The sequence below is a fragment of the Aptenodytes forsteri genome, unplaced genomic scaffold (assembly GCF_000699145.1).
Source record: "Aptenodytes forsteri isolate BGI_AS27 unplaced genomic scaffold, ASM69914v1 Scaffold216, whole genome shotgun sequence".
Taxonomy (NCBI): Eukaryota; Metazoa; Chordata; class Aves; order Sphenisciformes; family Spheniscidae; genus Aptenodytes; species Aptenodytes forsteri.
Window position 1 is genome coordinate 1,249,508 of NW_008796114.1, and position 14,366 is coordinate 1,263,873.

General features: G+C 38.6%; 1 protein-coding gene across 3 annotated transcripts in view; it reads right to left on the minus strand.

Annotated features, from left to right (window-relative positions):
• Positions 1–14,366, minus strand: part of WARS2 (tryptophanyl tRNA synthetase 2, mitochondrial) — a 45,721-nt gene that overhangs the window by 10,127 nt on the left and 21,228 nt on the right. The window contains exons 1-2 of one of the 3 annotated variants that reach the window (XM_009287093.2): positions 13,488–13,564; positions 12,176–12,433 (exon numbers count right to left, since the gene is read on the minus strand). In XM_009287093.2, coding sequence (XP_009285368.1) covers positions 12,176–12,430 — 255 coding nt within the window. In that variant the 5' untranslated portion in view covers positions 12,431–12,433; positions 13,488–13,564. Of the gene's footprint in view, positions 1–12,175; positions 12,434–13,446; positions 13,565–14,366 lie in introns of those variants that run through there. The other 2 variants (XM_009287092.2, XM_009287091.2) reach the window with 2 other exon arrangements.

The following is a 14,366-nucleotide window of genomic DNA, read 5'->3' on the forward strand; positions in this document are numbered from 1 at the left end:
TGTCTCTTCTCCCAAGTAACTAGCGATAGGACGAGAGGAAACAGCCTCAAGTTGCACCAGGGGAGGTTTAGATTGGATATTAGGAAAAATTTCTTCACCGAAAGGGTTGTCAAGCATTGGAACAGGCTGCCCAGGACATGGTTGAGTCACCATCTGTGGAGGTATTCAAAAGACATGCAGACGTGGTGCTTAGGGACATGGTTTAGTGGTGGACTTGGTAGCACTAGGTTAACGGTTGGACTCGATGATCTTAAAGGCCTTTTTCAACCTAAATGATTCTATGATTGTATGATTCTACACAAAGAGTAAACTGAACTTCATAGAAAATACTAATCTCAAGACCCCTATTTCATTTAGAAGGAATCACCATCTGGTTCAAAGTGGTTTCTCATTCCTTTCTTCTAGTCACGGATAGAGAGGGGATGGTGCTCTGTTGCACTTGTGTTGACAAGGACTCCCTTTAAAAGCTATGCAGTCATTGATCCATCTCTGTCAGACGTTGCTTCCACAGCCAAGACTGCACGTGTGTTTCATTGCATCAGTGGCTTTGACATTACATCCGTTACCAAAACACCAAGTGATCTAAACAGCATTTGTTGAGTTGAATCTGCAGTTCTGGGCCCTAGCAAGTTATATCACTTCTAATTCTCAAACACACACAGTCCTTTCCTAAGTAAGGCTAGAGTGCTGAATACTGTGAAGAAAAAGCCTGATAAAAGGGGGAGGAAAATATAAAAAAGTGCACAGAAGGGTAGAGATTTTAGCTGGAAAAAATTTCAGTACTGGAGCCTAATGAGTTAACATTCATCACCCAAATTGCAGTAACTGACTGTATGTTGGTCTGTGAATCAAAAGGTACTAGGCTTAAACCACAAATCATTTGTCAGACTAAATCATGGTTTAAGCTACTGTGTTTTACTTGGCAAGAGGGGCAGGTAATTGCTGCATTTGGTCGGTCACTGTGCATCAGCTCAAATGTGGTTACTCATTAAACTACAGTACTCCATCACTTTGATTGGCTAACTTTGGATACAAAGAAACTGGAAGAAGTGAAGATGTATATGATACCAGTAAAATACAGGCTCAGTCTACTCTTCCTTTCTGGCACTGAGCAATACCAATGGATCACAATTAGGAGAAGCCATTCTCTTGGACAAACTCAGTCAGCCTCTTGCCCCAACTCCATTTAAAATTCTGAGCAAATGTCTTCATTAAACAACCAAGACATAAGAACATAAGAAATAATATTGTACTGGATCACAACAGAGGTAGCTGTAGCCTAGCACTCTGTTTCCAGGAGTAGCAACAAGAGATGGCATTTAGGGCGAGCACATGAGCCTATCGCTCCCTACAGTATCTTCCCCTCATACTTCTCCAGCATCCGTAATTGTTGTACTAGGGAAAATCAGAAGGTATTATCCCTGGCACAGTCCTGTTAGTATCCATGTTCCCCATGAATGTGCCTAATCCCTTTCTGAACCTGCTGATACTGCCCACTTCACAACCACATGCAGCAACAAGCTCCACAGGTTCAAACCTGATGTGTAAAGAAGTACTTTCATTTATCCACTAAACTCTTTGTTGCGTCTACACCTCAGCCTACTCCTCTTTAAATTGAAGCATCCCAGATGTCTAAATTTTTCCTTTTAAGGCAGCAACTCTATGCCCTGTAGCATTAATTCCCCGTCTTTGTATCATCTCTAATTCACTACTTCCTTCTTGAGATGCAGACACTAAAGCTCTACCCAATATTCAAGATATGGGCACACTAAGGTTTTGTATAGTGACAAAACATCACCTCTGTCTTGTTCTCAATACCCTTTCTGGTGATATGGTGATGATGACATTGTTGGCTTTTTTGAAAATTACTTGTGCTGAGTCAATGATTTCAGAGAATTGCCAATGATGACTCCAAGACTTTTTTCCTGCGTTGTGACTCAGCTCAATACTGTGTAAAGAAGGTTTAGATTACTTTTACCTAGATGCTTTGCTTTGCTTTTGAAGCTCTTCTACCACTAATTTGCCTACCCACTCCGTTTTACGAGTCCTTTTGGAGTTCCTTTCCTTGGTATAGCATTTGACTACCCAGAAGAACTTAGCATTGTCCACAAACTTCTGTTCACTACCTTCTTCAGGTCACGAATGAAGATGTTGACCAGAATTGCTCCCAGCATGAATCCATGAGGGATATGACTACTGACTGTGCCATTCAAAAAAAAGTGTTCACTATACCCTATTTGGCTTTCAACTCTAGCCAGCTCCAAGACTAGTAATGAGCATTCCCTCCAATATCTTTTTTTTAAAATAAGAATTGATATAGAACCTTGTCAAAGGCTTTTCAAAACATTCAAATCCATTATGTTCCTGGGATGCCCTTTATCCGCATGCTTACTGACACCCACAGAGTCCAGCAGTTCAGTGAAACAAGATTTCCCTTTAAAGAAACCATAGCGACTCTCTAAAGAGACTGTTTACTCACGCCTTCAGCATCCTATTCTTTGTTGAAGACTCTACCATCCCTGGTAAGATGAAAGTCAAAATCACCAGTTTGTAGTTTCCATGGTCCCATTTAGAGCTCTGCTTGCGTACTGCCAACATGACTTCAATCTACTATTCCTCTGGCACAGTGACCATTAATGGTGGCAGACTGACCATTTATGGTGGCAGACCGCATGCCTTGGCCACCAGTTCTGCCATTTCACATCTGAGTTTTTTCAGACTCCCAGCTGAATGCCATCTGGTGTCTAAACTGTCTATCTTTACTTAATAGTTTCTCTAAATTTACAATAAACTGGGCTGCTACAAAATGCATAAAGTGGCAACCTTCCCAATACCTTCAGCAGCAAAGTCCAATACCAAGAACTGAGCCTTGCTCTTAGCGCCTTATCAACCCTGAGTGTCTCCTATACTTTGCGCTCTCTGATCCCCTAAATGACCTCCTGTTTTTGATACAAGACCACTTAGTTATCAGCTTAAGAATCCTCTGCAGGATGCTCCTCAAATTCTTTTTTAGCCCTCTTAATTTTTTGTTTTTAAAAAAAGGGGACTTGCCAATTTTATATGCTTTCTTGTTTTTCTAATTTGGGAAAGTTTTCCCTTCTGAAAATCTAATCTTTTCCTATGATTGCATCCTAACTTACGGAACCATGGAAAGGGATTTGCTGGACCAGTGTTTTCTTCATGAGTGGTGTCATACATTTAACTGGGGTTTTTTGTTTGTTTTTTTTTAAAAATATGTTTGTTTTTTTAAAACACCACCTCCAGGATAGTTGTAGCTTTCTTGCTTTTTGTTTATTTATTTCTGACAATTTGACTTCATTTTCACCTAGCTCCCTTTCTTGAAATAGAACATTCATGCACTTTATTTTGTCTGCTCTCTCCAGCCACAATGCTAAATACCACTATAATGAGGTTGCTACTACTTAGAGCCCTCCACTAAAACATCCAGAACTAGGTCCTTTGCACCACCTAAAAGCAAATGTAGAATGGCATCATTTCTAAAGATTGTAAAACTAGGAAGCATAATTTACTGGATCAAAAAATTTTATCTGTATGTCTCATCCTGATAAAGGCTATGTGTGGATAGTTGAAGTGTAATACTATCGCTCCCTGTACTAAATTTGCAGCTTCTCTCATCTCACTTAACATCTCCTGATCACTACCATCATCTTGATTGGTGGGTCAGTAGCACAATCCTAATACCACATTTTCTGTTAGATTCTGGTATCTTCATCCACAAGGATTTTTATTTCCCCATAGTATTATGGAGAGAGGCAATCCCTCCAGTAAATTCAAACAATGAAATGAAACAGAGAAAAGACATCTCATCTTTGTATCAATCTGTCAAATGATTTTCAGTTGCTTCCTATTCTGTTAGGTAGCATTTATCATGCCATCGCAAGGAAGACCTTTGTCAAAGAAGCATCGCTTTTCACACAATTTTCATTAAAAAGAGTAGGACTGTCAGAGAGGTCTTTTGCTTGTTTTTCTTTTTTTTTTTTAAAAGGAGTTCATGCAAAATCTAACTATGACTCTAGGAAATAAAAGTATACAGAGTTCCAATTAATTAAGGTTATTCTGTGTATACTTGAACCAGTAGAGAACTTAATTTGGTTTGTATTTTAATATCTGACAACAGAAGTACCCTCTGGAGATATAACGTGCTTCAGGAATGCCCCACCTTCCCAAAAGAGAACAGAGAATAAGCAGCTTAGCTCTTCTCCAGTGAAGACATCAGTTTCTCAGCAGTGTTCTCTCCCCCAAATACCCCAGTACAAAAATAGTACAAAACACAGAAAAACAGAATTACATCTCCAATGAATAAAACTCATAACCAGTGACAGTTCCTGAACTGTATGTCAAACCAACTTCCAAGAATGTCATGATCATTGGTAACTCTGAAAACCAGCTATCCCATTAAATCTTTCATGTCAACTCCAGCTACTTTTGTGTCCTGAAAGAATATAATAGCCTGTTTTCAATATAAACATTATTTTCTCAGAAAATATTTCTTGCAGCTTGGCTGAAAATATTTGGAGGACTAACAGTCTTGTAAGTCCTCTATTTATTGTTTCCCTTACAAGGCCATCTATTTCCCACTTAGCAGTTTTCACAAAAAAGGCTTAACCTCTGTTTTTAGACAGCCCAAATCATACCCTTTGCTTTTCTCAGTAAATACATCAAGATTCTCTCTTTCTTCCTGCTCTGTGCTCTCTCCCACTTAACACAGGTTTTTTTCCTAATCTGTTACAAGTCTGTAAAAACCATCAACATTTCTCAAAGGGTTGAGATGGTCTTCTCTCTGCTATTACCAGCGACACATTTCCTCCTTCAATTTCCATTGCATTAAGCATCCCCCACAACCTGGCTTACTAATCACTAATCAAAGAGTTATTTCCAGAACAAACTACTTACATTCCTTCCTCGTGGCCCGACAAGCCTGAGTCTGCATAGTCAGATTGCTTTTATTTTTTTTTAAGCACACTTATTTAACAGAGGTGACCACTTCTAAATGATAACGAGCAGTTATCTAGAAGGCGCAAACATCTCTGTTTCTTCACCTGGCTGAGTGCCCTGCTCTTCCCTCTTTACAGACAAATAGCTTCTTAATTGTTCACTTGTGCAGCCATTGGATGTTATTAAACTCGGATCACACTGTACACTTGGATCATCTCTGGGGCTTTATATGCTGAAGTACAACCTCAGGGCTTCTCCCTGCAGATCTATTACTTTGTCCTTGATCCTAGCTTTTCCCTACCAAGTTATTGCTGCTATTCCCTGGCCACAGCCACAGTTGATGATATATACATGGAAAACCAATAGCTACTTTTAGTCCGAGTAATTCTAGATGACTTCTCATGCAGAGACATACAGCTGAGGAGGACAAGCAAGCAATGAGATTCAAGAACAATAACAGAGGGAAAGGCATGGATACTGTGAGCAGATCTGAAAACAGGCAAATCAGCAACACTGGAACTTAGCTTTCTGAGGCTTATTATACGAAGTTGTGTGTCGGCAGCTGAAGTGGCTTCCTGCAAAAAGAGATGCAGTGTTTCGTTTTCAAGATGGATTTCCTCAAGTTGCAACCTATAGCCCTTCTCTGTAAGGGACTGCAAATTTGCTGCATATCTGTAACGTGGAAACAGCTTCCCCTCAGCAGTGTAACCTCATTAAGGGCTACATTTTAAATGGGCAATAAATTTTCAAGATTTGATTTTGACAGTGTAAAGGACAAACAAACAGGTCTGGGGAGGTAATTTGGATAGCTGTGTACTAAAAGAAATCTGAACAGAGGAGAGAAAGTGTCCTAAATTTCAAAAGAAATGAAAATTTTTTTTAGGATTTTTGTCTCTTCTAGAAGTACCAGTTAGTGCTTCCAAAAAATTTAAGAGGCCTTTTAGAAAGTGCTGCTCACGTTTATTTTTCTTGAATAAGAGTTAAGATTTTATTAATGCCTAAGTTTGCAAACAGTATGTTCAAGATACTTGAAAATGCATCTCTATATTATACAGCTAGAGAGAATAACGAGGCCATAAACAAGACCAGTTAGACTGCTCTTGAATCAAATACACAGCAACTGAACACCCAGATACTTTTATGACAGAAAATTTGACATGGTATCCCAAATTCCTGTTCAAAGAAATAATTCAAGTTTAAGTGGAGTATGTTCATGGTTACAAAGGCAACATCTGATTTAAAGAACATGTTAAGCAATGTACTGAATTGGGGGGTGGTTATCTAGCTATCATTGGTAAAACTATCAGTATTTACAGCTTTCACTATTACCTTTGAACAATTTAATAACTTATCCTTGTTTATATTTGGCTAAAACATACAGAAATAAGATCTGTCTCTTCTTTCCAAAGAGCATGACCAAGAATACCCCTACTGCAATCAGGTTATACTGGTTATAAACCCAGATAGAGCATAGTAATTTGGCCCAGGCGCCCTTTTCTGTCCCTTTGTTCATTATGAAATGAACTTATTTTCAGAAACATTCTCTTAGTCTAACCCACAATATTATTTGAGTAATTAGCTTGGTGTATCCAGAAGATTGGTGGAGAGAGGAACATATAACAGCTACATAATAGTATGAAATAAACCAGGTAAATTAAGGAAGAAAAAAAAAAATCCTACTGAACCATGACTTTTCTTCCCACTGAGCTCTAGTTATGTCTAGCTCAGTCCTATGGGGGAGAAAACAGAGGGATGAGAGAAGCAGAATAATTTTCTAAATTAAATAGTCACATACTTCCTCTTATGACAGGAAGTTTTCAATGGACCATGCTAAATTAATGTACTTAAATGAATTTATAAGCTATGATGCAATGGAAGCTTTTAAGCCCCTCTGAAAATTGGACAAGAAGTAGCATGAATCCATTCAAAGTCTGCCCACAAAACAAAGCAGCTGGGTATTTCTGGAAAATAATAGCAGTGAAACAGTTAGTGCACACATTTAAATTGTTGTATTTTGGCTTTTGGAGTTAAGGCTAAGACAAATTGGCAAATTCCCACCTCCCAGAGTTACTGCTTCAATTTGCTTGCACGCTGCAAGAATACTGCAGCTGATTATACTCAAAAAATAAATCACCCCATCCAGAAGGCTGAAAACTGCAATCTTCCGCCCAGAAACTGAACGTTACATTGTCCAGAAACTCACAGGACTCCTCAGAGAAGTGTTAGTGCAGCATATCAACCACTGCCTGTTGAATCAACTCTGATGGAATTTTAGTTTCTCTTGGGACATTTAGCATGTGTCTACCACGATAGGTAGGTGGACAGGAAGAACAGCCTGAGACCACATAAAAGCAACAGCAGTTTCTAAAATTGTTTTGACTGTGAAGCAGATGAGATACAAGAGGGTTATGGGTAAGAACTGAAATGTATATTGTACCCACCAGGAATCAGAGAAAATGGTTTATACCATATAAGCCTACCATGTGTGCTGATTGCTTACTGTCTTCCTTATTTCCCTGCCCCCGTAGTCCTTTTTGTTTTTAATAAAACATTCTAAGTTTTATGAAAGACGACTGTTACAGCTTTTATCAGTTATGGTACAATTTAAGGAATATATTTGCTCTTTCTTCTAGTATTCTCAGGATACGTTGTATGAGTCATTATTCTGTTACTTCTCTTTTATGCCTGGTAGGCAAAGGCAGCCACTCAAAGCATGTCTTGACATTATTTTCTCTAAGAGCAAAAAGCATTTCATACATCTTGCAGCTGTGCTCCAAATAAAAATGCATAATTTTGAAATATGCATTTATTTTTATTTTTACAGAAATTGTCACTCTCTATGACTTGTCTTCCTACTTAAGAAATTTTAATTAATCAAGCTGTAATGAAAGACCTTCTCTCACTGGGAGGCTATTCTGGTGTCCAACATATTCCACAACTGTGTTTTCCCAGATCCTCTTTAGATGTGCTTGTTTGTAACCCTTCACAGACAACGTGGTTCCAAACACTACCCTAAATATTCATCATCATCCCTCTTGCTTCTAAGTATTTTCAAGTTATCATCACGTGCTCTTTGTAGCCACTACTTCCCTAAGCTGGAGTTTAAGTTTGTATACGGTAATGTAAGTGTAGGAGGTATTTGGTGAACTGCTATGTATGGAGACCAAATATACAGCCAGCCATTAACTTTCTGTTTATATATGTTATAAAAACCCTGTAATTTACAAATGGTAGAATCTTAAGCATACAAACCTAATTTTCATCAAACTAGCACCTTCCATTTGTAGGTAACTTAGCTGTATATCTGATACGTAAGAACAGAGGCCGTATATCCTTCTAAGCAATACAATGAAAATCACTATGCAAAATTCCTCTCACTTTTATTTCATTTTACTTGCAAGGCAAGGACATCACTGAAATCAGTTCTGGGACTCCAAGACAATTTCACCTGTATCCTTATCGTAGCAGCACCTTTTGGATCTAGTGCAAACATGAGAGGTATCTGTTCTCACCACACTTTTTCCCAGCAGTCAATCTGTGATTAATATTGTTCAGCCTTTTGTCTCTTGCTTGTATTGGAAAGGATGATAAAACGTGGGAAAACTCTGGAGGCAGGTATTTCAGATAGCTCTGGATTAGAGATATGATCTGCATAAACCCTGCTGTAAATAAAAGCCTACTGACAGTGAAACCCTTACCAAATGCACATGCCTTTCGAGAAACAAAGTAATCAGTATTTTTTCACATATGGCAAACATATTCCAGAGAAGCAATACAAGTAGCAACAGAAAGAAAGAACAGAAAGAATAAGCCAAACAAACAAACAAAAAAACCCCTCTTCAGCAATTCTAGGCCATTCTTGCCCAAGTTAACCCAGAGGAAGTAAGAGGACACAAGAGCATTTACAATAGTGACTGCATAAGCAATTCCCTTAATGGGAGCTTACCGTTACTAGCATACTTTTGCAGTGAAAGAATTTCATTCTGCTATATACTGCTACAGAATCAGGGTGCTACCAGTCATTAGTTGTAGCTGGTTTGGGGGATTAAAACCAAAAGTTCTTATATTTCATAATAATTTCATCGCATGATGTTTGTTTAAAAAAAATGAACAGTAGTGTTAATCAGAATTAACTGCAGGAGCACTTCTGTGATCTATAGATTTGGTAATTTTCAAGATAGAACTAAAAATACAGCAATAATTGTACCCGTTAATCTACTGAGAACGCTCTCATTTATCAGTTTGATCTGGTATTGAAAAGAGAAAGCTACTTTGCCTGTAACCATATACCTAAACCAGTTCTCTATTTGCAACTGGATTTTCACTGCTTTCCCGATGACCTCGGGAAGTACAACCGATTTCAGTATACAATCGGTTTTGGTCACTTTGCTTTACACCTCAGCCAAACGTTTGTAAACAAAATTGTGACTTTTTAGACCACCCTTGGAGACTGCTACAGTGGCTGAAAAGGAGAGGCCAGGTCCTTTTTTGAAAACTGAGCAATTACGAATCCAAAATCAAGCAATAAACTTTCTTGATTAGCAATAGCTGCAATCTATCCTACACCTTTATTTTTAGGAACAATCATGTCGATATTATGACATTCCACAACGTACTATTTCATTATCATACTAAAACAATAATCACATTAGCAAGGTTCCTGTCTCCTTTCCTCGCATCAAGAGCTACACGCAGATATCCCTTTTAATTGCTTCCAGAGAAACGTCTGGTCCTGCCAATGCAATTGTAACAGACCACAGTGCATCTCTGGGTATACCTGACCACCGCATACAGCTTGAATAGACTTGGTTTTGGGAAGTCAACAAACCACTTCAGCCTGAACCATTACTGAAACAGTCTGGATTCACAAACAACTGTAATTGTCACACTGCAAGCAGAAGAAGGACTATAAGCTTACAAAAATCTGCTAGAATCAGCCACTTCTGAAAGTTGTATTGTATGTGTGATAAGTATTAGTAAGAATATGGTTCAAGACATCAGACACTGCCCACAGAAAGCAAATACTTAATGGTTTAGATTGAATAAGAAGAAAACCCATTAGATCTGGACAGATAAGGACACCCAGAAAAATTAAGATAAAAGGTAGTCTATTTAACAGAGGCCAGCCTAACCACCGTAACATAAACCAGAACCAGCTTTGGTGGAAACTTTTGTTTGATAAAGCTGAACATTTTTCAAGTCTAGCTATCTAAAGTTTTCATTGGTTGTTGACTGTACTGGTTCTGTAGAAGCATCACTTACAGTCCTTCATTTCTTGAGTCTGATACTTTCTCTTTGGGGTCTCAAAGACTCAATCTCTGCATTATTATATTGTGAAAGATAGAACATGTTTTCTGGGGCTGACTGCAGTGTAAGATTCTCACTGATAATCTGCTGGCTTCAAGGGAAGTCTGCGTGCTAGCTTTAGCAAGACCTGGAACAGCAGTAGTTTAGCTTTTAGAAGAACAAAAGAAAAGCAACACTGGAACAGATCAAATATCCATCTCTGACAGCAACCAACAGAAAAGAGCGTAAGTACAGAAAGGCATAGATACTCTCCCAACTGTGGCTGCAGCACTTCCTGCAGAGGTGGCACCTCAGGTATATAATGGTCCTCAACAGATTTTTTCAGATTAATTTGTCGAGTCCTTTTCTGAATTCATACACATTTCAGCATACGCTGTATCCTGTGCCAAGGAGTTCTGTAGCCTAATTGTGGACTTCATGAAATGCAGCATTGTTTTGCTTGTGCTGAATCTACCAGGTGTTAACTTATTTTGATAGCTGTTAGTTCATGTTCTTCAGCAGATAAAACAGTTGCTCCCTATCTATTTTCTCCATTTCACTTGCACTTTTATAAACCTTTACTTTATTCTTCCCTAACCATAACCTGCAAATCATCTCTCTTCTAGGCTGAAGAGTCCTCTCTGTGTATCTAGTCACTGATCCTGTGTTGTAACTAACTGAATTGTTCAGTTGCTTGAAAACAAGAAAAACACAAACGTCCAGACTGGTTTTTACTGCATCACTGGCTTGTAACTCACCTTTAGATTACTCCAGCTAATGTCAGCCTCAATGTGAATTAAGTTAAGTCAGAGTAGAGCCAAATTAAAACCGAAGTTGGTAACTTATTTAAAAGGATAAACAGATTTGAACAAAGGATAAATTAATTTAAACATATCTCCACTAGAATTCTGAGCTAATCGATTTAGATTTTTTTTTTAATACAAAGGAAAAGTGAAGCAGGAAGTGTATCTGTCTTCATCACTTCAATATCCACCAGGGATATGGAGCTACGACTGTCATTTGCAGTTTGACAACCACAGGAAACTCTGCCTGTAAAGAACCATGTTCAAAGGAGGAATGTAATAGCATGATTTCATCTCACGCAGATAAAATTCAGACCCTGTGCACATCACCTTTGCAGTTCTGTTGCAAGTCGGACATCCGTTTAAAGATGCCTTCACAAGAGCAGAAGCTATGACACATCTGCCTCTGTGGGAAATTACAGAAGTTTGCCAGTTTAGAGTCAGTTACAGAAAGTTAATCAGGCAAGAAACTAAGTTGTGTTCCAGGAAAACGCAGCATGCGATAGACTAGGCTGACATATGCCAAGTAGGAAGGTAAGCCCTGTACCTCTTGGGGCGGTCAGTAGAAGCAGCAAATATTTCACATATGAATTATCAGATCAGGTGGAAAAAGGTGCATATGAAAAGGCGGTTATAGTGAAGAAGGGAAAAAAAAAATCTCAGAGAAGATGGAACTCCCTAGTGATTACGATGGAACTGATACAAAATTTACCATGCCAATCACCTGTTGGAGATATTGTGCAGCTGGCAGATTAAGTGGTAAGTGCTGATACAAAACCATAGAAACATGTTTTACTTGCCTTTATGGTTGCACAAACTAAATAAGACTTACTGAGCTAAATTAATGCTCTCCTAACAGGTCTTTTCGGTATACTACCCATAACCTGCACAAGCTCCTAGCTCTACTTGGGAAATTTAAAATGTACTTATCCCTAAATGAACTTCTCAATCATGATTTCAGCCACTTCAAAACAGCAGCAAGGGATAAGTTTGAAATCCAACATTGCTATCATTTTCTAGGACCACCGACACAAAGATGATAAAGGAGTTCAGTAATGCTATGCTCATTCATTAACATGTCTGGAAAGCCACTTAATAAGAAACAAATCTAACGTAACAGGAGCACTAACCAGCGACTGTCGGAACAGGAAACACTTCTTTGGGTCAATACCACAGGCAAGGACGGCAGCAGTGGTGTCCAGTATGTTCTGGCGCAGGACAGCTGGCTCCTTGGGCATGGTGAGAGAGTGCATGTCCATAATGCTATACAGCACGGAGCTGCACTCTTCCTGCAGATTCACCCAGTTCTGAATGGCTCCAAGGTAGTTACCCAGATGAGGCGTCCCAGTTGGCTGAATACCAGAGAAAATCCGATCCACGACCATATTCTGTTACAAAGCATTGGTAAAATTAACACATGCATTTTTTTTGACAGATTCTTTTCTATTTTAAAGTAATTAATAAAGCCTCACTTATGCCTGTCTCTTCTCTCCTTCTGTCAATGTATTAATGTATAAATTACCTCAGGATTGACTAAAAATAATTGCAGTAAGTCAGTCAAAATACTCTATCTTACTGCAGAGAGACTGACAACTAGCATTAATTTTAAACTGTCAGACTGCATATGCAAACAAACATAGCTGTAAACAAGATCAGTGAAAACTAGATCTCAGAAACCAAGTGGTAGATTCTTTCATCCTTTTTTGCGCTGAAGCTGTATGTTTCTCTTTAGTACATTATCCACTCTGATACAGAAACTTAGGATCACAGCATAGAGAAATTCAAACATTTTTGTTGTAAACATATGCAATATCCAAGTAGATTGCCATCTTAACTCCCATGAACATTGAAGTCTTATTTTTCTAGCTGCAAAGAGCATTTTGAGTGGTTCCTGAAAGAAACCTAGTCCTTGACCCAAAGGTCAAAGAATAATGGAAGAAATTATCGAAGTTCTGAAACTATCCATCTTGGCAGCAATAGAGTTTCCAAAAGGGCTCTACAAAGAAATACTGCTATAGCTCAAGATCACACCTGGAATATTGTGGATGCATCAGTACCAGTAAAATGTCAACATCTGAAGGGAGTTCACAGAGAAGCAGCAAAAAATTATTAAGAAGCTGAGGTTCTGAGCAAAGATTAAAAAGCTTAAAACATGTATAGCTTGGCTAAGTGACGGTTACCATCTTGGAAAGTTTGTTTTCCTGCATCCCAGCCCTCCATCCGACCATTTTCTCACTGCCCCAAGCTGTCAGCGTATGATCAATTACCTCCCCCACCTTTCCAAAGAATTCCACTGTATTCAGAAAGTAACTCAGCAATATTTTATGTGAAAATGCTTGTTATGTGCCAAGTTGTAAGAGCATACAAGACTGCTCAACTTATAAATGAGGGTCCCACCAACCTCAGCAGGGAGTCCCAGTCACAAAGCTGCACAATACAAACCCTCAGACTCTGTTGTATGGCAGGAACATCAGCTTCATTATGCCTCTGGCTGCATGATTTTTTTCATGCTAAATTTTATAAGCAACATCTATAACAAAGTAGAGAGAATTCATTTACTGCTGTAGTCCGTTTTCATTTCTGTGAATCTCTTACAAATGTACGGATGAGAAAAAAAATAATGAAGTCATACAACTATGAAACCACACAAAATGGCAGTAAAAGTCAAGGCCAAGTATCATTACTTTTAACTATTAAAAAAAGAGACTTCAAATTGACTTAATTAATTTTGACTCAGACTCAAGAAAAATTAATGAGAAAGTGTTTCCAAGTGGAATAGGACTTTTTTTTTTTTAACATGATCTATAGTTCAGAAAAGCCTAGCCCATTTCCTTCAAAATCTGCTGAAAAATTCTCTTTGCTTTCAAAGTAAGCCTGTTTTTCAGATCAAGACCATTTTCTCATCCAATGTTTAAGTGTTTGCACTGACAGGTAAGAGCAGGTTTGGGCTAGCAGCATGCTAATTTCTCCTGCTCACATAAATGCCTACACATTTAAGTCCAGGCAGTAACCCCCTCACCCCATCCCAAATATCTGCTTGACTTCTAGGTATATTCTTGAGTCAGTTCCTCAGTGCTCTTGGAACCAGCACAGGAGCTGCAAGGTAGTCACTGCAATGAAAAGCACACCATTTCCTCCAAGAGCAATTCTAACTTCCAATTCTCGTGCTCCAGTTCTTGACCATCCATGCCTCTTTTCTCCATTACACAAAAATGGAATTATGCTACTCAATTCCTTGTCTGCCATTTGATCCCTTGTTTTTCTAGGAACCTATATCAGAGCATTCATCACCACTTGCAGAAGCCCCTCACCTCCCACTAA